A 22,863-nucleotide genomic window follows, 5' to 3' on the forward strand; every position below is an offset into this window, starting at 1 on the left:
CATTTTCAACAAACCAGTGACGTTACTTTGTGTTAAATATTAAGCAACATGAAGACCTAGAACCTTCAGATACTGTTTAATAAAAGGGTCATTTCACCATCTATTACCTCCAGTAGTATGTTTAAAAGCAATCATGTGGAGGTTTGGTTTTGTTTTGCAAGGATTGACCATTTTTCCACTTCAGTATAGAAGAGAAGCTTCAAACGTTGACATTTCACACCTCAGTGTCTAAACGTTCAGATGGCGTATAAAGAAAACAGTTAATTTTAGGTAAATTTAGTTTAAATCATCATGGGTACTTACTAATAATAACTGTCCCATTTTATTATTATTATTTTCATATTATATCCAAGAAAACAACATCAGCACCACGGCATCAGGAGCGGTTGTCTCAGAGTAGGTTTACAAAAGCTCATCCTAAAATGAAAAAAAGAAACTAAAACAACTGAAAGTATTCAGAATTTCTGTCTGTCTATCAGCTGATGCATTGTTTTAGCCCTGGAGGTTATGAAAAGCTCTGATCTGCTCACACAGATCAGAGCTTTATATTCTGACACAATCAGAATCACTTCGGCCGGCGCACAAAGAGACACACAAGCAGGTTGGAAAGAAATGACAGTGAATCGTCGGTAAGTTTTTATTAAACCTGAAGTACAAACTGCAAAAGTAAAAAACTGTCAATATAACCAACATGAGACTCTCTTTCCGAATGGAGGGAAAGGCCGAGATACGGCACTAATAAATTAAGTCACCAGAGACCCCACTGTGAGCAAGTAGTTCATACTGTAGAAAATGGAAGAAACAAAGAGAACTGAAGAACAAACAAAAAAAGAAAAAATCATCCGAATAAAATATATTGTAAGGCCATAAAAACTTGACAACCACTTTTTTTTTTTATGTTGAAAACACCCGACTCTGTGTTTCATTAAATAGTCCTAAAACAGTTCAGTCTTCTGCGAGGGACAACAACCAACAAACTGGATTATAGGATTTTTCCTTGACAGTCACCACTGGCAAGCTCAGTGCAACATGAGTAGCTACTACATTTTTGTTGAATTTTCAGTAATGAAAATGTAAAAACCCATTTTTTTTTTGTGAGCATATCTTTTTTTTCCCTTTTCTTTAAAAAAGTAAAGCTAAACAAACAAAACTAGGTTGGGAGGGGCAGTCGTTGGCTACTCAATATCTTCTTTCTTAGTGATATAAGCAGCACTTAAAATTTTTATACACATTTATCAGAGCAACCCTGTAAGCGTCACACTCACATGGATGAAGAAAGGGAAATGTAAGGCTTTTTCTTCATCAAGCACTCTCTTCTGGAACATCTTCTCTAGTCCTTCTGTCATTTCTGTCTTACTTAACCCCCTGAAAAAGGCTCAAGTATTTAAAGAAATTTACAGGATTATGTACAAAAAAAAAAAAAAAAAGATGTTCGTTTGTGTTGGACTTTTTTTTTCCTCTCTCTAAAAATCACTCATAATATATCTGGAAAAGGGAAAAAAATGCAAAAAAAAAAAGAAAAAAAAGGGACAATAACAGAAAAAAACTTTGATATTTCACATTTTACACACTTTGACTAGTGGCTCTACTTGAGATAACACATCAGATCAACAAAAGTAAAAAAAAAAAAAAGAAACACAATAATAATAATAATAATATAATATAATAATTAATGTTTACTGGTACAGATGAAACAAGAGGACTGGAAGAATGGAATGTTAACACGATTGCACATCTAGAACCAGAAAAGCCTGAAAAGCCTTTCTGCCCTGTGGGGTGGGGGCGCGTGGGCTAGCGGTTAGCCGCTAGCCGGCACCAGCCCCCACATTTTTTTACTTTTGTGTTGTTATACAGTAATTATAACCAACAGCACCAATAAAAGATGGATCTCCTTGCTAAGTATCAGGCACCATATTCACTCGCTAGCAAAGAAGGGATCCCTCCAAACTACCAGGAAGTGTGGTGAGCGGTGACCTTTCACAGGTCAAGCAGCTGTAGCTCTGCTCCTCTCACGTCCGCCAACGAACAGAATCATCCACAATGACAAAAAAAATAAAATAAAATACAGAAGACTTCTCGCAAAAAAAAAAATAAAAATTATAAAATAAAACTAGCCAAAACAAATCTAAAATTCAAATAGAGAATAAACGTAGCCAACCAACAGTAAACCAACATCGTCTGTCTTTCAAGTTTTTACCTTGCATCGCCCACCTCGCTTTAAAAAAACTAAACGACGCAGGGACTGCATCGAGAACGCATTTAAAAATAAAAAATAAAAATCAATAAAAAAAAAAAAAAAAAAAAGGACTCCTCTTCCTCAAGACAAGGAAAGAGAGAAACTTTGGGTAACTACTTGATGTCATTTTCATTTCACAAAAAAAGGGAAGGAGAGGGGGGAAAAGGCCGCCTTTTCATTCGTCCCATGTTCACAGTTGAGTGACGTGTGATGAGAAGGGATGGGGTCCAGTCTCAGTCTCGGGGGGTGGGGGATGGGGGGGGCAGGAAAGAGTGATGCAAGAAAAAGGTAACACGTGTAACCAATTTCAGTTAAGGAGGGACGGTGGGTGGAGGTAAAGGGTAGAACAGGGCCCGTCAAGTCTTCCTGCGAACGTTAATGCTTGTAATGTTGACTCAAGGTGGGGCGGGAGAGGAGAGGAAAAGGTGGGCGGTTCTAATATCATCCAGAATAAAAAAAAAAAAAAAAAAAAAATTCTTCTTTCACACTAGTGCAAAAAAGACATCTTGCTTTTCTTTTTGAGAAACAAGCCTGTCATACTAAAGGAGAGGCGGGTATTTTTTTTTTTTTTGGACTGAGGTCAGGCGAGGGGACTTTTCAAAGCTCGGAAATGATTTGTGATAGAGTTGGAGTTGGGGTTGATAGTGATCCTGCTTTAATGTAAAAAGAACAAACGGGGGAAGCGACGAGGGACGAGGGTGCTGGAAGGGGGGGAGGAGGGACACCGAGGACAGCGCACGGGCTGGCGATGTCGGGGCGCCCCCGCCTCCTTCAGGACACGGCCGCGGCCTTGGGGATGTGGCTGGAGGACAGGCGTGCCAGGGACACCTCTACAGTGGCGCGTTTCCGGTTCAGCCGCTCTCGCTTGGCCGATGCTTTGGCAGGACTCAGGCCGTGGCAGGGGTCGCCACCTCCTTCTCCTCCTCCTCCTCCTCCTCCTCCTCCTCCACCTCCTACTCCTCCTCCGCTGACGATGACGGCTCCACCGCCGCTGCCTCCATTCTTTAACAGGGCCCGACCGCACACCTGGTTCACCAAACTGTCGATTTGCTCCTGAATGGGAAAATAGTGCATGATTCACATGGAATATTTCTTAGGATGCGAGTGCAGACTTGAGCGGGTTGTACGAAACGCAATTTGAGCGGTGGGGGACGTATGTAGCACTTTGAAAAGCTGGTCGAGGTGAATGATCTGCTCTGTAGGCCTGTAGGCTGATGTCTCCCCCGTGTGGACAGAGAGAGAACTGAACAACTCGGAGCTGGGTGGCTTACCTCATCGTATCGATACATCATCTTCAGGCCTCTGCAGGACTTGTGCTTGTCCACGTAGCGCAGGGCACACTCCAGACAGAAGACCACGTTGTCCGTCTCCTGGACCACCTGCACAGACGGACGGACAGACACAGACATGAGCACATTAACAAAGAAAGCAGGAAAACTCATTTAAATGTTCCGCTCGTACATTGGGCATTCACATACTAATATTATGGCATAAATTGTATTTCATCATTAATTAACTTCTCAGTTTAACGTTTTAGTGTTTTTACAATCATAACTAATAAAGTGTCCTGATCTCCAGTGCTCTCACCATGGACAGGTAGCAGAGATGCTGACAGATTTGACAGCGTCTCTCCGAGGACTCCAGTGCCAGCCACTTGCCACCGCGGGGCTTCTTGCGTCCCTCGACGGGCCCAAGGCCGCCGTCGTGGGTGCCGTAGCGGGCAGAGGAGTGCAAACCTGCCTTGTAAAGTTCCTTACGTTGGTGCATCTCTATCTTCCTGTATGGGGATAAAGAATTGCGCATTAAGCCAGGAAGCCCTGTGAGCGACTGTGTTAAAACGGAGTCGTTTCAGACTGAATTCTGACCATTAATGAAACGAAATGTGTGTTCATTTGTGTGCATGTGTGCGGTGCTGCATCCTGCCTGAGGTCTTTGAGAAGGGTGGAGATGGTGGTGAGGAGAAGGCCGTTGTCCCTCTTGGACTCGGCCGTGGCGATCTGATACAGTAGCTTCTCCATGGAGAAGGGTTTGGCTATACAACGACACTTCAGGTCCTGTAAGAACAAAAATAAAGAAATAAAGCAGATTATGAAGTCAGTATATCATTAACAGGCTGTGTATATATATATATAAATATATATATATATATATATAAAAGATGAAATCGTCTACATAGATCTATACTTCTCATTTCTATATACAAATGCTTACAACAGGGCACCACAACACACTGCATGGTCTGAATGTCATATTACCCTTGAGGGCAGTCTCGGTATGGCTATGAATACAGTAGTATTACTGAAGGAATATGTATTTCCATCACCATAATGCCCCTTAATGACAGTAAGGAACGTTTCCTTCTTTTATATTACAGCTCTAACAACTGCAAACGCTCATGAGCGCCTCCTAAGGACGATGCAATTACTCATTTAAGTTCAGCACGTTGTCTTACTGGAGGTCATTTCATTTTCACTAAACACATAAATCTAATCTTTAACCGCAGCCAGTCCAGGGAGGACCTGCAAAGCTGGACTGAAACAAAACAAGCCGCCATGTCTTTGTTAATTCAACGTCGGCCCTCGGCGCCGCGTTATGCGCTGACCTTTGCGGCCTCGTATCCCAGGTTCATCCAGTGTGGCGTGGCAAAGTGCACCGTCTCTGACACGCTGTAGCCACAGCACACTTTAGAGACAAAGGCACCGGGGAAGCAGACCACAAACTGACCACTCCGCTGGACCGTACGGTAAACCTTGATGCCTTCGCGGCACAGCACCTCCGGAGAGATCTGGAAGATGGAGAGGGAAAAGGTGAGAGAGGCTCCGCGGGGTCGGAAATGATGCTCAGATGAGACGAGCGATCGACGCGTGGCAAGTGTTCGCGCGGAGAAAAGCACTGACCATGATGTTCTTCTCCAACATTTCTAGTCCTGGGGTGCCATTGGCCTGAAGCAGTGTGTGGACCACCTTGTCCAGCTTAGCCTTCTCCTCAGCAGGGACAGAATACCTGTCGGAGAAACACGCATAAACATTCATCTTTTCATATATTCCAGCATGTGCACCTGTACCAGCGACATACTTACCAAATGCAATCAGCACCAGTGTGTAAGTAATCAATATATGGAAGGCGATTTTGGTCTTGAGACCAGCATGAGGTAGAAAAGACCATGCCAATGTTTAGCCAGGGAATGGTCACCCCTGCAGAGACAGGACGGTTTGACAAAGAGAAGTAACAGCATTAATAAGGCAGACATTAAAACAGAGGTAAAAGTTCTTTTGGTTGGTTGCTTTTCAGGATCAGAGGCGTCCTTACCAGGCACAGCACCAAGATGCCTCAGTATGGATCCAGAGTTATTCGGGAGGACAGTGAGGTTCCATCCGTGTCTGAGGAAAGGAAAGGCAAATTAAAAAAAAAAAAAAAAAAAAACGTGGATATAGTAGCTCAGCGGTATCATCATTCGAGCTCGGACTTATCGTTTTATTGACTTTACTTACTTCGAAAATGGCTCCGACTTTCCTGTCGGGAAACCGCTGCCGTGTGTACTGGTGTCCACCTTCCCACAATGCACTGCCACGTGGCTGTCTCTCTGCTCCACGATCCTCCAGTACTCTTGCTGCAAGGAGGGGGGAGAGAAAAAGAAAAAAGAGAAAGAACCTGATGAGCGGAAGAATGCGTGAAGCGGTCATCACGTGTGACTCACTTATGTCGGAGAGGGCAGAGCTCACTTCTGAATGTTTTTTGATAGTTACGGTTACGTCGTTTGGCAAGAACAGCTCTGAATGTTTCATTAAGAACAAGAGCTAACGTGAGCACTGAGAGCTACTGTTTATATTCATCACGAGCTGAGCTTTTAGCATGCTTACCTCAACCTCAGCAGCTCCTGGTTCTTTGCTAAAGCACATTGTCATGGTGTTGCGGGCTATCCTGAAGAAGTTGGTCAATGACACAGACTTCCCCTGCAACAGAGAAACATTAATCATCATAAGTCACATGAACGGAAAAGAAACACACTGAATGTTTAATAGATTCTGTCGCGGAAAAACCAAAACCTATGTGTGAATAGAAATGAGAAGAAGAAAAAACGCTGCTGAACGTTTCCCACCTCGCGTTTGCACCAGAGTCAAGGAGCCAAATCGTTTCAGGCCAATGCCTGCGACGCATGTTCAACAGACAAATACATCAACCACGAGGCTCCACCTCCGCAAGTCCCCGACGCATTTCCCCCGGACCTGACCCTCTCTCCCGTGCACCCTCCCGCTGCAGAGCATCTTTGAAGGTGCCCATAAATCTGCCACCCCCGAGCCTGGAGATGCGTCGAAGCCGCTGAATGATGACCTTGCGGAATCGCTCACCGCTCCCAGTGACGGCCCGTCTCGCTTTTCCTTTTCCTCCAGATGTTTTGAAACAGTCACCGGCTGAATTGTTGTTATTATTACATTAGCTGCAGCGCGGCGCTAACCTTGTAAAACCTGACAAGACTTTTCTTTTTCCTCCAGCCAGTAGCAGAGAGCTTTTCCTGGCGTAATTAGAGTTGATTATACCCTTGACATGTGCTTTGTTCTCTTGATAGCAGAAGTGAAGTCTAACCTCCTCGCAGGGGCCACTTGTCACGAAAGATGAATGCACGTCTGAGCCGCGCAGGAAAGTGATGAGTCATATTTTGACAAGCGCGCCCGGACGGTGCGCGGTGACGGCCATTCACATGTCATTACCGCTGAATAGCACTTGGTCTGTTCACTGTACTGGGTCACGTCTGTTGACGGAGCCTCGGCTCCTCAGAGGGAGGTCACACAGAGGGATTTAGTTACCAAAGCAACTGGGAGGGGAACAAATCAAATGAGATCCAGATTTGAGTTGGGTGGAGTGTGAGAGAGAGAGAATGTGAACACAGACGCAAAGTTATCCCCATTTAAATAGCTGCGGCTTCGCCTCATGGAGATGCAAAACACACGTACGCGGTGTACGTTTAAGTGCATACGCAGCGTACGCCGGCGTTTTAAATCGCATCTCGGCGTGCGCACAGACCGCTATCCGCTTGCGGTCGAGGCTACGGTAGCTCCGGGGAGAGGAAGATGCACGACGGGAGAGGGTTCGGTAGAGGGCCGGAGGTTTTTTGGGAAACGGCTGAGAGCGAGGCCGCGGCCCGGAGGAGAGAAGCCGCGGAGGGAGAGGGGCCGGATTAAAGGAACGGAAAGGTGGTGGGAGACGAGGAGGGGCGGGGGCGGAGCTTCGGAGGGGGGCAGGGCAGGGCTGTTTTTTTGGGGGCTGCCTCTTTCCCTGACCTACATTTCAGCCAGCTGGGATCGGCGTAGCTGCCAGCGGGCTGGGGAGGTGGGAAAACATCTCATGCGAGTCCGTAGCGCGCACAACGCGCACGCAAGCAAAAAAAAAAAAAAAACGCAGACCACCTCCTCACCGCCACCGCACAGCTGCACAGAAATATTAAACAAAACCACAAGGAGTGCAAGGTGCAAAAAAAAAAAAAAGCTCTTGCGTCAATCTTTACAAAAACACATGTACAAGGAAGCGGCTGGAGTTTCGGAGCTCGAGAGTAAACCGGAAACTACGAAAGCATCACAATTTTCCCAAGGACACAGAGTGAGAATTTCATTATCGTCTTTGCAGTTAACACCACCCGTGTGCTCTCCCTGTCGGATAGCGATAATTCAAGAAGAAAGAGTGCAGGAACTAGAGGTGATACTATGAACGCTGTTTGCACCTCATCTGCAACCTCAGCCTCAGATATTAGCGGGAGGGCCGACATCTGACTGAATAATGCATGCGAAGGCAGCAAAAGGTAGAATCACGGAGGCATCGATCCCACAGACTAACAAACAAGATGGTGCACATCTTGTTTTTGACTGAAGGACTGCAAGTAACCCTACAATGGAAGGCTTGTGTAGCGTCTCCTGATGAGAAAAACTGTAAACCCATGAAGAAGAATAAAGAAAACACATGGCATAAAGAGCCGATGTCGTCTTCCTCCTCACCTTGTAAATACATTTGTGCTGGTCACTGAGAACGCCCCTGTCCTCCGCCGCCTGCTCCTCCCCGTGCTGCCTGTCCTCTTTGCCGTGTTTTTCCTGAGCGAAGAGCCGGCGCCGGCCCGCTTTGACCTGAGCCTCCAGCTCCTTCAGACGGTAGTACACTCCGTTGGCGCGGTGGTTCCCCGTCGCCCCTCCCACTATCCCGCCCACCAGCCCGTTCTTGGGCTCGTAGCGGGGCAGCGAGAGCGCGCTGTGCGTCGATGAATCCAGGAGACCCTCCAGGGGGCCCCGGCGCGACTCCAGGCTCTTTTTCTCCTGCAGCACCTCGTCCTGCAGCCGGAGGCGCTCCTCGGTGCCGAGCGAGTCGTAGGAGAGGATGTACTGGAGGTACGCCTCCTGCAGCTTGGCCAGCCGGTCCTGCGCCGACTTGGGGATGCGCAGGAGGTCGGCGAGCTTGGTCCACTTCTTCAGGTCCATCACCTGCTGCATGCCGCCCATGTCGTTGATGAGCTGGAAAAAACGTGACAGGTCCACTTCGCAGCCACCTGCACGGAGCACACAAAGCAGAGGAATGTTAGGGTAGAGTTCCACACGCCTCCTAGACTAGCCTGTCTTGTATAAATTCAGCTTTGATTCAAAAACGATCTGAAACGTCACCGCGCCAAACAGTGACACAAATTACTCTTAATGCAGAACTGATCTGTTGGGGACAGTAAAAGAAGTCATTTGGAAGCGGCGTGTGCCGACTGGCTGCAGGCGCTACGCCGGCTGCCAGGTCCCTCTGGCCGGCAGCCTCGCACTGGGTTATCTCTGCGCAGCTGCACACGAAAAGCTCCAAACGCGGCACAGCGAACGCACGGAAACGGCTGGTGTAAAAGTGTCGAGTAGGTACAACAGTGTGTCTGCGTGAGTGGAACATTTGCGCATGACGTTCCTGAATTAAACTGGATGTTTTAAATTCTCGTAAAACCCCTCTAGATTTACCAAAGAACGGGAGGTGCTGTGGGAAATTGCTGACATCAATAAGGAAGAAGACACGGTTGGATGCCTCTGACACAAACGGGAGCAGCCAAGTTTTTGATACGCAGGTACCGACTACTTCCTAATAACGCGAACGAGAAACAACCACATGTCCACTCAGAGCTGAGAGGAGGCTTTAGGTTCAAAAGAGAGCTTTAATTAATCCTCATAAAATCAATATCTCTGTTCTCTAAGGCAACCTGCGAGTAGAAACCTGTGGCTTAGTCGATTCAAGCAATTTAGGAAGCAGTTTTGAACTAAACGGTCTCGTCCGTGTTGCGCGTACTTTCCGTCGGGCCCACTTACCAATGACAGGTGGCTCATCCATGGTAATGCCCTGAGATTTAAGGTGCTTGCGGATGCAAGCCAGCCGCTGCACATTGGGGCCCCAGCGTCGGCCCAGCATGTGGACCCTCTGCACCTGTGTAACGAAACGCATCTCCTCGCTCAGCTTGCACTCCGGCCGCCAGTCCTGCGGGGGCACCACGCGGCACATGCCAGCGACCTCGGCCTGCTCCCTCACCGCGTCCAGGTACACCAGCGGGTCCTGGAACTCCCTCGGAGCTGGCCGAAAGACGGGGACCTCGCCCAGCGCCGGCCAGCCCTCCGGCTTGCTCCGCTGGCGCTCCCACTCCCTCTCCAGCTCGCGCTCCCTCTGGCGCGTCATCTCTTTCTCGCGCTCCCACTCCTTGTCGCGGTCCGCGGGCCGCGCCGCCGCTGCTGGTTTGAGCTGTCCGGGGCTGCTGCTGCTGCTGCTGGCGGAGGCGGGGGGAGAGGAGGCGGAGGAGGAGGAGGACACAGAGGTCTGTTGGGGGTCTGAGGTAGTGCTGGCGCGACTCGGGTTCGGCGAGTGATTCTGGCCTAATGAAGGGGAGGAGGAGGAGGAGGAGGAGCTTCGACCGTGAGACCTGCTCTGCTGCTGCTGTGCTTGTCGTATCAACATCAGCTTCCCAGCCGACGCCCGCTTAGGCCGCTGGTTCACCGGCTCCGCGTTGGCTGCTGGTGTAGAAGGAGGCGGGGTTTGTTGAGGGTGTGTGGAGGAGGGAGGCGGGGTAACAGTTTGTTTGGGAGACGGGGGAGATTCTGATTCGTGTCCGTTAGAAACCGGAGTGGTGGGGGCGGCGTTTAGCGCGGCAGCTTTCTCTTGATTCGCCACCTTCTTGCTGCTGCTGCGTGTCTCCAGGGGCGCGGGCTGTAGCTTGGCCTTCTTGGCCTCAGTGCCGGTTGCTTTGACTTTCTGCTCGATGACCCCCGCCCCCACCGAGTTCAGCACCACCTCCAGACGCCGCTTGGAGTTGCGCAGTCCTTCTCGGCCCGGGCACTCACCCTGGCCCTGCTGGCACAGTCTCTGCCCGTCCTCCTTAGCCAGGGTGTTGTGCCGCTGCCCGTTTAGCCTCCCGTTGAGGCGGCCCCTGGAGGCCCCGTTGTGCAGCCCATTGGATAGTAGCACCTGTTTGCGGGTTTTTGCATTGCTGTGGTGGGCTGGTGCCGCTGCTTTTCCTGAGTTGGCCAGTCCATTGCTGGCTGCTGGCTGGCTGTGCTGATTGTGATTGTTCGCTGACGATGGTGCCGAGGCGGCGCTGTTGTGTTTGTTGCTGCTGCTGAGTTTGGTTTTCTTGCCCAGATCTTTCTGTTTGGCTTTGGTGTAGGTGACGTGGCCCTTGGACACGGTGGCTGTGTACTTCTTCAAGGTTTTGGACGGCAGTCGGAAGTCGCGGCTCTTTTTGGCACCGCTGACAGCCTGCGCCGAGCCGGCCCGCGTCAGCCCGTTCACTTTAGAGACCTGGGACGCACAGAAAGACAGGGGGAGAGCACACGTTACACAAAGCTACTTAAAATCATCCTGGATGTAAATGGAAGAAAAAGGATGTCGAGTGACCAAAGTAAAACCTTGAATAATGATGAGGGCATCTCATTTTAACATGTTAGGTCAGACAGGAAGTTAAAAATACTACTGCTTCACCTAACCCCAACCCACACACAGATAAAATACGAGAACCCAACACATGCAGGGTGTGGGATAAGGCACGTCCTCACCCCACACACTCAGATGCTCGCTGTGCAGTAAAGCATTTGGCCCGGTCAGACCAGAGCTATTTGGGGAAGCCTACGCTATTCATTAAGGAACCGATCAACTATAGAGATGGCTGCGCTTTGAACTGCGGCGCACTTTTAAGTTTCGGTTCAAACTGCTGTCAGCGCAACGGCCGAGACCGAGAAAAAGGACATGCGCGAACCCAGTAACATCCCAAGACAAACAACGGCTTCGAACGGGCAGAGGAGGAGAGACGGGACAGCACCGTGGTTTCCGCTGGCAGATGGCTCGACAGTGTGAGGTAGGAGGTGGGGTCATCGGGACGGAACAAAAACCCAACCAGGCAAAGAAAAAATAGCCTTTCATTTGCAGCGGCTTTCGCCAAACGCCGTAATTCAATTTTGCGCTACAACTAAGGGGTCCTGGAGGGTTTTAACGCGCGTGAATGTGAACAAATTGAGCAAGTGAGTGTGTATATGTATTTGTGTGTGACGTCTTTGAGGCCCCCCCCCCCCCCCCAGCGGGAGATCTGAGGTTTGGTACAGCGGTGTCCAGTTCTATGTCTGGCTCGCTGGACACATCTGTGGGAAGGAACGACATCATCCCTCAAAGAGCTGCACGGCCGTTTCAGTCCTTTCTTTTTTCCGTCCATCACTTCATTTCCTGCATCTAATGTTTTTTCCCCCACACATATACAGTACGCCTTTCTAAGAGTATCCAGTTCTCTCCCTTCCTCCTCATCTCCATCTTGCTCTCATGGCCCACTTTCGCCGATTCCAGGAGTTCCTCACTCCTCTTTAGTCTCCGTTCGTACCCTCCTTTTTGATTCGTGTGCGTGCGTGTGCTGTGCGAGCGCGGGACCAGCGGGGCTTTAGGAGGTCCTGTAAAGTTAAAGATCCGCATTCGCCTGCCAAAACCTGACTGGGTTGAGCTGGGGGTTATGTTTCTGTAGCTGTAGTAACACTCTCTGACTCTTTGGTCCGCCTGTATTTTCTTACATTCTCAAACAAAACGTGATTTTTAAAATTTCTTTTGTCTCTCTCTCTCTTAAGTTTCTAAATCGCGCATGAAAAGACGCGGATTTTAGAGCTCTGGATTTTTATGAGAGAACATAAAAAAAAAGTCTGCATCTGTGCCTCCCCGCCATCTATCTGCCGCGTCTGACTGTTTAGACTAACGGAGAGAGAGGGGAGGATGGGAGAGATGGAGTTATCAATCACAGCCGGGGGGCGCCACAGGAGGGAGGTGACAGCCGGCCCATTGACAGGTTTCGCCTTTGAAGGCCTCTTGTGTCACACTTGTGTGTGTGTGCGTGTGTGTGTGTGCACGTGCATGTATTGTATTGTGTTCGTCTCAGGTGGCGGGAGGGGGGGGGGGGCCCGACACAAAGACCAGGCCATTAAAAGATAAGGGGGGACTGAAACCTAACCCTGCCTCCGTCAATCACTCCACCCCGACGCACACGCACACACACACACAAGCACACAAGCACACACACACACACACACACACTTCCTCACAATGGGGGAAAAAAAAAAACAACACAGGGTGACGAGGAAAGAGGGAGGACAGAACGGGCAGTTGCACGGGAGTGAGGAGATACAGAGCATGAACTGGATAAAGAAAGGTCGAGAGATCTCTTGTCCCAAGTTTAAACTGCATTATTTCTATGGTTGTATCAGCTAAATGAATTCAAAGTTCTGTGTGAACTACTTGTTATATCTGCTCTAATTGACCAGCCACAGTTTGCTGACAAAGCGACTTCAAAAGGTAAACTGTCATGACCACCGCCCGCCACTAGAGGGCTCAGTGGACCGGCTCGCTTTTTCCTCGTGGGAGGGGGGGGTGGGCTCAGGCAAGGCTTTTTCACTTTTCTCTTTTTAATTATTTGGTTGGTGGAAAAAAGGGACAGCGAGAGAGTGATGACAAGAGGAGAATATAAGAGAGCCGGGGGGTGGGAGGGGAGGGAAGGAGGGAAGAAAGAAAGAAAGAAAGAAAGAAAGAAGTTCCCTTCTGCCAACAGTCACCGACGGAGTGAATCTGAACAGATAAATAAAAATGAAAGAACAGAAGAAGAAGGGAGACAATAAAGCCGACACGGGAAAAAAGATAAAATAAATACAAGGCTCAGGCGGTCGGAGGCTGCTCTGGAGTGGATTTCGGTCGCACGTGAGCGGAGAATGGGAGGGGATGGGGAAGGAGAGGGAGGTGGGTCTAGATGACATCATGTGTTGCTATAGCCCAGCTGAGGCCTGGCAGGAAGATTTTTAACACACAACATCTGCAGGAGCCGGCCCTGAGAAGAGGAGGAGGAGGAGGAGGAGGAGGAGGAGGAGGGGAAGGAGGGGGAGACAGAGAGAGTGAGACAGCGAGAGAAGGCCAGCCAGAGGATAGAGGAAGACAGGAGAAAGTTTAACCCTTGCAAAACCCGACGCACGGACAAAGGAAGGGAGACGAATAGAAAAAGACGTGTTTCCTTATGATCCCAAACGCATTTCTTTGTCGGGATGTTGCGCAACTTCTGCTGCAACATGACTACACATCAGGACGGTACGGATATAACTGATCAAACTCAACCATTAAGTTGCGTTTCTGACGTCTGCAGAGGTTGCCCATGTTTATTTGCGTTGCTGGAGACTGCGTCCGTACACAGCGACCACCAGAACACCTCGGCGGCGGGCCGCAAATCCGACTTAAGCCTCCTTTTCCACTCTGTTGTCTTATTAGGGGCCACGCAATCCAGCCCTTGGCTGCTTGTTTTTTAAGCAGCTAGAGAAAGGTCACGGCAGTCTGGCACCAACAACAGAAACTAAAAGGCATCGAGCTATTTGGTTTCTATTTCCACAGACCTCTGAAATGTGACCCTCACCAAACAATGATGCGTTTTTTTTTTTTCCAACCGGAGTCAAAACGTTTGTTCCACCTTAAAGCTTGTTCTGTCATTAAATATCATTTAACGTGCAAAATATGTAACCACTCCCTACCACCGAGCATAAAGGGCCCTGACTGGAGACAAAGGACAAACAACTAAACAAGTCTCTCTTTTTTTTTTTTTTTTTTTTTTTTTTTTTTTTTTAAATGCAGCATCGGCTAAACAGGCCCACCTGCCCGCGCCGCCGCGTACAGCTGCCGTGCTGACATCCCCACTTTTGTTATTCAATTAAAAGGGACGGAATCATATTGTTTTATAAAAAAGGTCCCGTTACGGTGAGTGTACGTTGTTGATACAAAGCCGCTATTAAATTAGGCAGAACCGAATCGCCGCGAATTGAATTATGATAATGCCTTTACCCCTCGGTTTTACACACACAACCCCTAGTTGGTTTTACGGCTACATAATCACTTAACCTTTCGTATGGCTTAGCCTGTATTTTCACAGTCGGTCATGTATATAAATGTGCGCGCGCGTGTCCCGAGCACACGCGGCGAGCACGCACATACCGTTCACGCTAATTGGAGGGAGAGAGAAGGAAGAGGAAGAAAAAAAAAAAAAAAACGCTAATCCTTCCAAATGACTGGAGCCATGTTGTCAAGGGCAAGATCCGTCTGTTTGACCCAGGAGCAGACAGAGAAGGAGAAGAGAAGAGTGAAACAGAATGGGAGAGCTGTGTATATATATGTATAAATATAAATAAATATGTATGTGGGGAGCAAAAGGTTGAATGAGCGCGCTGGAAGAAAAACAAAACACGGCAAATGAGAAGAACCAACAGAATCACGCAGGGTGCCAGCAGTGTGTGAACTGAAAGAAAGAGAGCGAGAGCGAGCGGAGGACGAGCCGTAGAACAAAGACTAGTGAGGCTGAAGTTAGTCTTGGCAGGCAGTCGCTCTCATTGAGATTCATTGTTGGTTTTTACTGGACAATTCCAGCCACTTTAAAAGCCCGAAGCACATGTCTGCATCAGCACAGAGCGGCGGCGACGGCAACAACAACAACAACGACGACGACGACGCAGGACAGAGGCTGGCGCTCGACAGAAAAAGGGAAATTGCAAAAATGGGACAGAGTGGAGCTGCAGCAGACTATTGCTTTTAATTAGCTAATACGATCAGAGGGACGCCAGCCCTGCGACTAGACTGCTGGATGTGCAGCCATCCAACCCCACGTTTCCCTTTCACGTTGCGGGGTTCCTTGAAACCTGCTAAGTGCCACGGAGAGCGAGGCAGGATTTCACAGCCCCCTAGCCAGCGCTACTAAATATAGCTGCAGCCGCGGCAGGCCAAAACACAATCATTACTCTCCCAGACACAATGGATGGAATGGAGGAGAGGAGAGGAGAGGAAAAGCATATACACGGATCAGGCATAACATTATGACCAGGTGCCTAATATTGTGCAGGTCTCCTTTGTGCCAACGTTCAGAGAATGAACGTTGGCCTTCTGCAACATAATATTGTTAGTGGGGGGCCTTTGGGTCATATGGGTTCATTTCTCTTGTCAGTGGTTTTAATGTTGTGGCTGATCGGTGTATAGCAAGGCAGATGGCTAGGCTAGCTATATAGAAAATATACCAAACATGCCACTGTCGCATTTTTGCTTGCGACACTTCTTTGCCATACGTTACCTGCTTGCGTAACTCCTCCGCGGCTCTCCTCGACGGCAGCCCGTTGGCGGAGCCCCGACTGCTGGCCAAGGCCTGCTGCTCCCTGGCGTGCTCCCGCGCCTCCGCCCGCTCGCTGCGCTCCCTCAGGAGGGGCGGAGGCGGAGGCGGAGGGGGTGGCAGCGGCGGGGCGGGCGCGTCCCTGCCGTGAGCCCCCGCCTTGGGCCTCGGACTCTCCCTGGTCCCTGCTTTGCTGTGGAACACTGGAAGGGGAGAAGCGGGGAGACAGAAAACAGGTGTGTGCGCGTTAGCCTTTTCCGCGCCGAGTTCTGAAAGCTCAAGTGGTAGCGCGAATTCAACATAAATAAAAACAAACGCTAAGCTGCCGTAAGGAAAACAGACGCCGTGGAAAGTTTCAAAAGTTCACTTCATCCGTAAAGCGCATATACTGAGCTACAGTCTACCTGCGCCAATAAGCAGAATGGGTTTGAAGCCCCCTGGGAGCAAACCACAACGACCAAGTGGAAAAGCCCGCACAAACATTGGAGTGACAAGCGTTTGGCAAACATATACCCCCTCAATCAGTAAACTATGCATGATTTAAGGTGCGCATGAACACGGCTTTTATTCTCTACATGTCAATGAACCGGTTCAAAATGGGCCGAGACTGCATCAAGCCCTCAGGATGATGCTAAGTGAGTAAAGCGGGAGCGAGGCAATTAGCATACGCGTTCAATAGCTCTCTCTCTTCAGCTTTTATAGGGCTCGGTTTTAAGTTTGGCAGCGCGAAAAAAAAAACCCCAAAAAAAAAACACAGAGCACCCACAGAGCTCACGCAACACATGACCTGCGCGCTCGGAAAAGAAGCGCTGCGCGATCTTAAGCTACGGCGCGTGTTGTGATTGTAGCCGTTGTCACGCTGCACGCACGCCTTCCTTCCTGACCGCGAGAGAGCGTCTTCGCGCCTCCTGTGCCCCCTCCTGCTCGATGAAAAACGACAGAAATCCTGACATTTTGAGAAGTGAGCTAAGCAAGAAACCGAGCCCAATAAAAGCTGTTTAATTTAGCTATGTCAACATGGCACACGGCCGAGAGACAGAGAGAGAGGGGGAAGTGGGGAGATGAATGGCCTACAATGTAGGGCCTTACCCGTCTCTCTTTACCTCCCAGAATAAAACCTCTCTACTAATTCTATGTCTCTTTTCCCCCCCTTTTCCTCCCCCCTCCTCCCTCCACCTCCCTAAGAGCCCATATAACCGTGCTGCCGCTGGAGAGAGGCCCAAGCTGCATATTAAAGTGTCACGGTTGACACCAATCTTAATACCACAAAATATTCTAAGGTGAGAGTGTGTTTTTTTTTTTTTCCTCTCCTCCATGTGTACGCCTGATATCCAACACAGCATAAACACTGTCAACACTGGAGCAATGACCCAGTCCCAACTACGCCTACGCGTTTACACAAATGTCTATTCTTTCTTCTTTTTTTTTTTGTTCCCGGTGTCCTTAAACCTCTCATCTCTATTGTCCCTTGCAAAGCATATCCGTTTATTTCACCCCCTTATCTATTTATTTAGCATATCGCGGTGAAGGCGCCGAGCTGTTTTGCAAACAGTGTTTGTGCGCGAGATAAGAAACGGAGAGTAAGCCGTCCTCATGCACACAACAAGCCTGGATTTGCTCAAACAGGTTTCGCTATCCCACCGTCCCCACCGTGCCCCTTTACACAGATATGTACGGTTTATGCTTTCGAGCCGCGAGGTGTTCTTGAAAGGATCCCCGCGCGCAACTCTCCGAGAGTTCGACAAACAAATCCGGCGGACCTCCCTCGGTCTTTTCTCTTTTAATCCCGCCGGACTCTCTGCCGTCTGTCTCCTCCTCCTTTCCCTCCTCCACGACGCACTTGAGAGGATGACGGGGCGGAGGGGGGAAGAAAAAAAAAAAAAGCAGAGCAAAGATTTCACCTTTTAAACGTTTCTGGCGAGAGTTTCTGCAGACTAAGAAGGGAGTGAGAGGGAGGAACTGTGAGAATTAGCCCTTGTTTCGTTGGCCCGAAGGATTGTGTATCTCTAAAGTCTGCCAGGGAGGGGAGGGCCTCCAGGTTAAAATAGTCTCTCTAATGGTCTGTAGGAAAAATACAAGATGGATATAACAAACACGCAGTGTGCTGCTGTCAATAACATTTGTCACCGCTGGAAATTTGCTTTACACGCCGCAATTTATATCCGTCTTTGAACCCTAAAATATATATAGCAGTTTATTTTTGCATGCATGAATTTCCTAAACTGCATGCATATGTATTCATCCGAATGTCTGTGTGCCCCAAGGGGTGTACGTATGCTGTAACTGTGTGTGTGTGTGTGTGTGTGTGTGTGTCGAGGGCCCGGGCCAGCTGTTGCAGTGTGTGCATAAACACCTTGTTAGGGCTTAGTAAGCTAAGTGTTAATTGGGGTGGAAAGAGTTGATGCGCCGCTCCGCCGTCCCATGTGACTTAGCCCTTCCCTTCAGTGGAAAACAAGAGTGCAAACGTAGGAAATTGCTCTCATGGGCGCACACACAAACAGAGGCGCACGCGCGCACGTGTTTGTGTGTGTGTGTGCGCGCGCAGACCTGAACTAGAAATCTGTCTTTTGTCCCATGACTCATTCCGCACCGCTTCTTTTTTTTTCCCGAAACGGATCTTTCCATTCCTCTCTGATTATTCCACTAGCGCATCATCCTTCCTCTTCTTCTTCCATCCTCTCACCTCTTCTCTCGGTTTAAAGGGAGGACGTGTGTGTGTGTGTGTGTGCGCGTGTGTGCTCTCGTCTCACCGTGCCCGTTGAGCGGCTGCCTGGCGGGGAGCTTGCCCTTGCGCGGTGTCGAGTGGCAGGAGGATGAGGCCGAGGCTTGACTGCCGCTTCCCACGCCGTGCGAGTGGACGCCGCCGCCGCCGCCGTTCCTCACCTCGTCCTCCTCCTCCTCCTCGTCCTCCTCCAGGTCTTCCTCCTCCTGGGAGCTCCCGAAGTAGGCCATGTTATTGGGCAAGGCAGATGAACCTGAGTGCAAAGAGGGGGAAGGAGGAGGAGGGGGAGGAATAGATGAAAAATAGAAATGGAAAGAAAAGCGCAAAATTACGATTTGAATTGAAAAACCTTTACAAACACAGCTTTACTTTGCTAAGATACCCCCCCCCCCCCCCCCCCCCTCCACTCTAATGGCAGACAATCAACATCAGTGTGCGAGTGGTGAAATATTAACGTAAAAATAGACGTCGCTCAGGGGTTTAGGGATAATGGTGATTGTGCTGCTGTATTTTTCATCTCTTATTATCCCAGCTGGTGGCCTATTGATGCTTGGTACACCGCTCTGCACACGGCAGCTCCATTGTTCCACTCGCTGTTAAATGCACAAACATAATCAAGGACGTGCGCGCGGGTTTTTCGCTTCAGCTGCGTTTTTCGCCGTCTCCGAGCCGAGGGGAGACGCCCACTAACCGGTCTGCTTCTAAGGTTTCGAGCCGGTCGGCTGAATTTCAGGTATCGTTCATCATCGCGTGACCCCTCGGAGCTTGTTGACCTCCGCTTCGGGTGTTTGTCCTTTTTTTTTCTTTTATCGTATTATTCTGTATTCCGTTGCCCTGACGGCTGAAAGCGAAGCCAGAGAGCGCGCAACAGGCAGCCTCTCCGCCGAGAACCCTTGATGTTGACAGCTTTATTGAGACGTATATAATGAACGTGCGCTCAAATATCAAACTCTGCAGAAGAGTTACTTTCGCGGGAGTCTCTCTTTCTGTCTCGCCGCTGAGCTAATCCCAAATCTGTCGCTTTCACTCTTCCAAACAGGATTACTGTCAATCTCTCCCGCCGCTGGAGAAGAAAACCGACGCGCTCTCCCCTTCCCGGCTGCGTCCCGCTCGATCGCTTTCACTGTCACCCCGGGGGAATCCGGCTCGATACTTCGGCGTTTTCTGTGCCCCGAGTCAGCCGAAAGCAGGCGTTCGTTCCCCCCTCACAAAAGGTCGTAAAGGCCACGGCCACGTTGTTAAATCTTAAAGCGTTGTAAATCAGCGAGCAAACAGCTGGTTCGCTCATACAGATGCAAGAATAATAACAAGTAGTCCAACGGCACTTGTACTTTATATAAAAGAACGGGAATATAAATACACACACGAGGCAGAGTTGTAAATCTCCTTCTCCCCCCCGTCCTTCATTTTACGGCATCGTGCCTCAGCCAGCGCCCAGAAACGTCGCAAAAAAATAAAATAAAAATAGGTGGTATAAATTAGACAGCGGGAGAACAGCGAGCGGCTTTCTGCTGCAGGTTCCGCACAGCAGGACAATCTGCAGGCATGTCCGGGTGAGACCGTACCTACGCTCCTGCTGTCTTGGCCCGACGCCGCATCTGTGTGCGTTTTATTTGACTTAATGAGGACCAGCACTTTGTAAAAAAAAGTAGCGAGGACACGCTCTGAAGGAGGTTAAAAACGCCCTTTGAAGGCGCGATCACAACGGGATGAAAGCATCATAAGCATCCTATCAGCTTTCAAGGAAAAAGGAGTTGTTGCATAAAGAGACACATGCACAAGGACACTATGATAAATATGTGTAACGCACAGGTTTCACATAACTAAAGATAACCAAAGGAAACAAAGCCCTCCCCAGTAACTAAAGCCCGGCGCGTGCGTCACCTTGAAGGTGGGCCACGGTCCGCACATTCAACAACATCCTCTTCACTCCGCGCGCTCGGGCTTTGCAATTTTTACAGCCGCGTGTTTGCGATTGTCGATTTCTGGTTTAACAAGAACGTGCGGTTGCTTTGATTGAATCTGGCTGTGAGCACGAAACCGTGGATTTTATGAAGTTGCGAGGCCTTTATGACTAAATCGATTGCGTAGCACGGGCTGCTACCGTGGGGTTTTATTACCCTTTCGGGGGGTCCCGGGGAGTTTTAGAGGCATTAGTGGAGAGCAATGTGCGATTATACGCCAATTAAAAATAATACTGAGCCTGAGAAAAATAGGCTGAATTCAACTTTAACTGGTGTTAAAATATAGGAAGTACCAGGAATTAGTCAAGCCTGTTATTTAATATAGAGGGAGCTGAATACTTATCTTTGATTTTACACATTATTAAGCAAATTTTATTAAGAGGTAACACTTATGTATGGATTTACAAGAGGGATGTACACCGATCAGCCACAACATTAAAACCACTGACCACCTTGTGACAATTCAATGATCTACGGGGAAACTTTTGGACTTGGCATTCAAGTACATGTTACTTAAAACATGTAGCACCCACCTAGAACAGACCAGCCCCCCACCCCACAGCAATGACACTCCTTGATGACAACAGCCGCCCCCCAGTAGGATGCAGTCTGACACAAACAACATTCTGGGAGACCTACACAACATTAAGTGGTCGTAACGTTACGCCCGATCAGTGCGTCTACAATATATCTAATATACATATTAGAATAAGCCAGAAGTGAGCGGCGGAATTACACAAGTAGTTCACAGTATCTGTAGGCAGAAGAGAACAGCTCATCAGTCAGAACAACATAACACTGAAGCTGCAACTGCCTGAGTAATCGTTCAGTGACCATCCTCACGTAATCAATGTCCGTGCACTGACACACTGGGACCAAACACCGCGGCTCCAATACGCTCAGCATTTGTGTGTGTGTGTGTGCGCGTGTGAGAGAGGACACTCGATGCTCAAATGACACCCCGACTAAACCTGGGCTTTCCTGGCGACAAAGGAGGAAACACAACACGCGAGGCTCTGAACTGTTGCGCGCAGCGGCGCTCCGCCTTTAAACAGCCAACACCGCCGAACAAAAACGTAAAGAACGTCCTTTAGAAAGCGAGTTCTCAAAGGAAACACTGGAGTGTGAAAGCTAGAGAATCCCTGACCCTTGCGACAGAACGGAAAAGGACTCAGAGAATAACCGCGTACCGCACGTCTGAATATAGATTTCCATTTTTACAGCGCACTCAGTGTTGTTGGCCGGGAAGCGGACCACATTACATCTCATTACATTTATTTTGAAAACTTATTAGTTTTAATATCACACTCGCGTCAAAGCATTTCCAAACACTCAAAAATAAAGCCTGGTAATAATAAATCTTGTGGCGTTTTGGATAACACTTTTCACGCTGGCGGCTCTGCCAGTTCCCAATTATCTCCTCAGAGACGAGCCAGGGAGAGGAACAAAACCTGTAGAGGCAGCGGATCCTCTGCAGATCGGAGTTTCACCTGCTCTATTCGACTTCTTGAGGGCGCGGAGAAGCCGCTCGGCGCAGCGAAATGTGATCTTTACATTAACCCGTAATAACCCGCAGGGTTCGGGCCTGGTTCTCTGCAATTTTTCCCACGTTCCATCTGGTTAAAGTAAGAGGCTGTGACAGGGCATATCCAGTGTGTGTTTATGCTGCGGTTACTCAGCCTGCGAAGTAAGACGCAGACAATTATAAGTGGCTGAGCAAGTGCCGCTCGCTGGCTTTTCGCCGACGGATCAGGCCTCGGGTTTGGAGCGACCGCAGCGCGCGCGGAAAGCCGCACACATGTCCCTAATAACGCGCGGACGGACGGACGGACGGACGGACAAACACGCGGGCGCCTCGTCTGCCTTGGCGGTGGGGCCGCTCTCCCAGACCAAACAAAGACGCCGAGGCGGCACACACGCCGGCTCAATCAGCTCCTAATGACTCGCTTCATTTGCTAAATGGCTGTAATTTACTGCCCCGGGCAGGGGTCAGCAGGCCAACGGCAACAGACCACGGGGGCACCCGGGGGGCTGGACCGGGAGGTTGCGCAGGAAGGAAGCGGAGACGAGCGAATGAAAATGCACCGACACAATAAAGGTGCACATGCAAACTGCCTCTGAGGCCGTTCGACAGGTCGAGGGTCGGAGGTGAATGGTACGGTCCTCAGAGCCACAGCGACAACAATAATTGAAAACGATAAGAGGAAGAAAGACGCAAAGCGCAAACTGTGACAGAAAACTAGGGCCAGGCAACAGAGAGAAACAGTTCAGACAAAGACACACACACTAACACACACACACA

General features: G+C 49.3%; 1 protein-coding gene across 4 annotated transcripts in view; it reads right to left on the bottom strand.

Annotated features, from left to right (window-relative positions):
• Positions 1-623: 623 nt before the first annotated feature.
• Positions 624-22,863, bottom strand: part of jarid2b (jumonji, AT rich interactive domain 2b) — a 97,668-nt gene continuing 75,428 nt past the window's right edge. For 3 of the 4 annotated variants that reach the window (XM_047606075.1, XM_047606073.1, XM_047606076.1), the window contains 14 exons: positions 18,626-18,850; positions 15,840-16,078; positions 9,547-11,023; positions 8,224-8,765; positions 6,097-6,189; positions 5,728-5,846; positions 5,546-5,616; positions 5,316-5,430; positions 5,134-5,239; positions 4,839-5,021; positions 4,160-4,290; positions 3,824-4,013; positions 3,508-3,615; positions 624-3,289 (listed from right to left, as the gene is read on the bottom strand). In XM_047606075.1, coding sequence (XP_047462031.1) covers positions 3,008-3,289; positions 3,508-3,615; positions 3,824-4,013; positions 4,160-4,290; positions 4,839-5,021; positions 5,134-5,239; positions 5,316-5,430; positions 5,546-5,616; positions 5,728-5,846; positions 6,097-6,189; positions 8,224-8,765; positions 9,547-11,023; positions 15,840-16,078; positions 18,626-18,850 — 3,881 coding nt within the window. In that variant the 3' untranslated portion in view covers positions 624-3,007. The remainder of the gene's footprint in view (positions 3,290-3,507; positions 3,616-3,823; positions 4,014-4,159; positions 4,291-4,838; positions 5,022-5,133; positions 5,240-5,315; positions 5,431-5,545; positions 5,617-5,727; positions 5,847-6,096; positions 6,190-8,223; positions 8,766-9,546; positions 11,024-15,839; positions 16,079-18,625; positions 18,851-22,863) is intronic. The other variant, XM_047606074.1, reaches the window with a different exon arrangement.

This window comes from Mugil cephalus, chromosome 14 (assembly GCF_022458985.1).
Source record: "Mugil cephalus isolate CIBA_MC_2020 chromosome 14, CIBA_Mcephalus_1.1, whole genome shotgun sequence".
Classification (NCBI taxonomy): domain Eukaryota; kingdom Metazoa; phylum Chordata; class Actinopteri; order Mugiliformes; family Mugilidae; genus Mugil; species Mugil cephalus.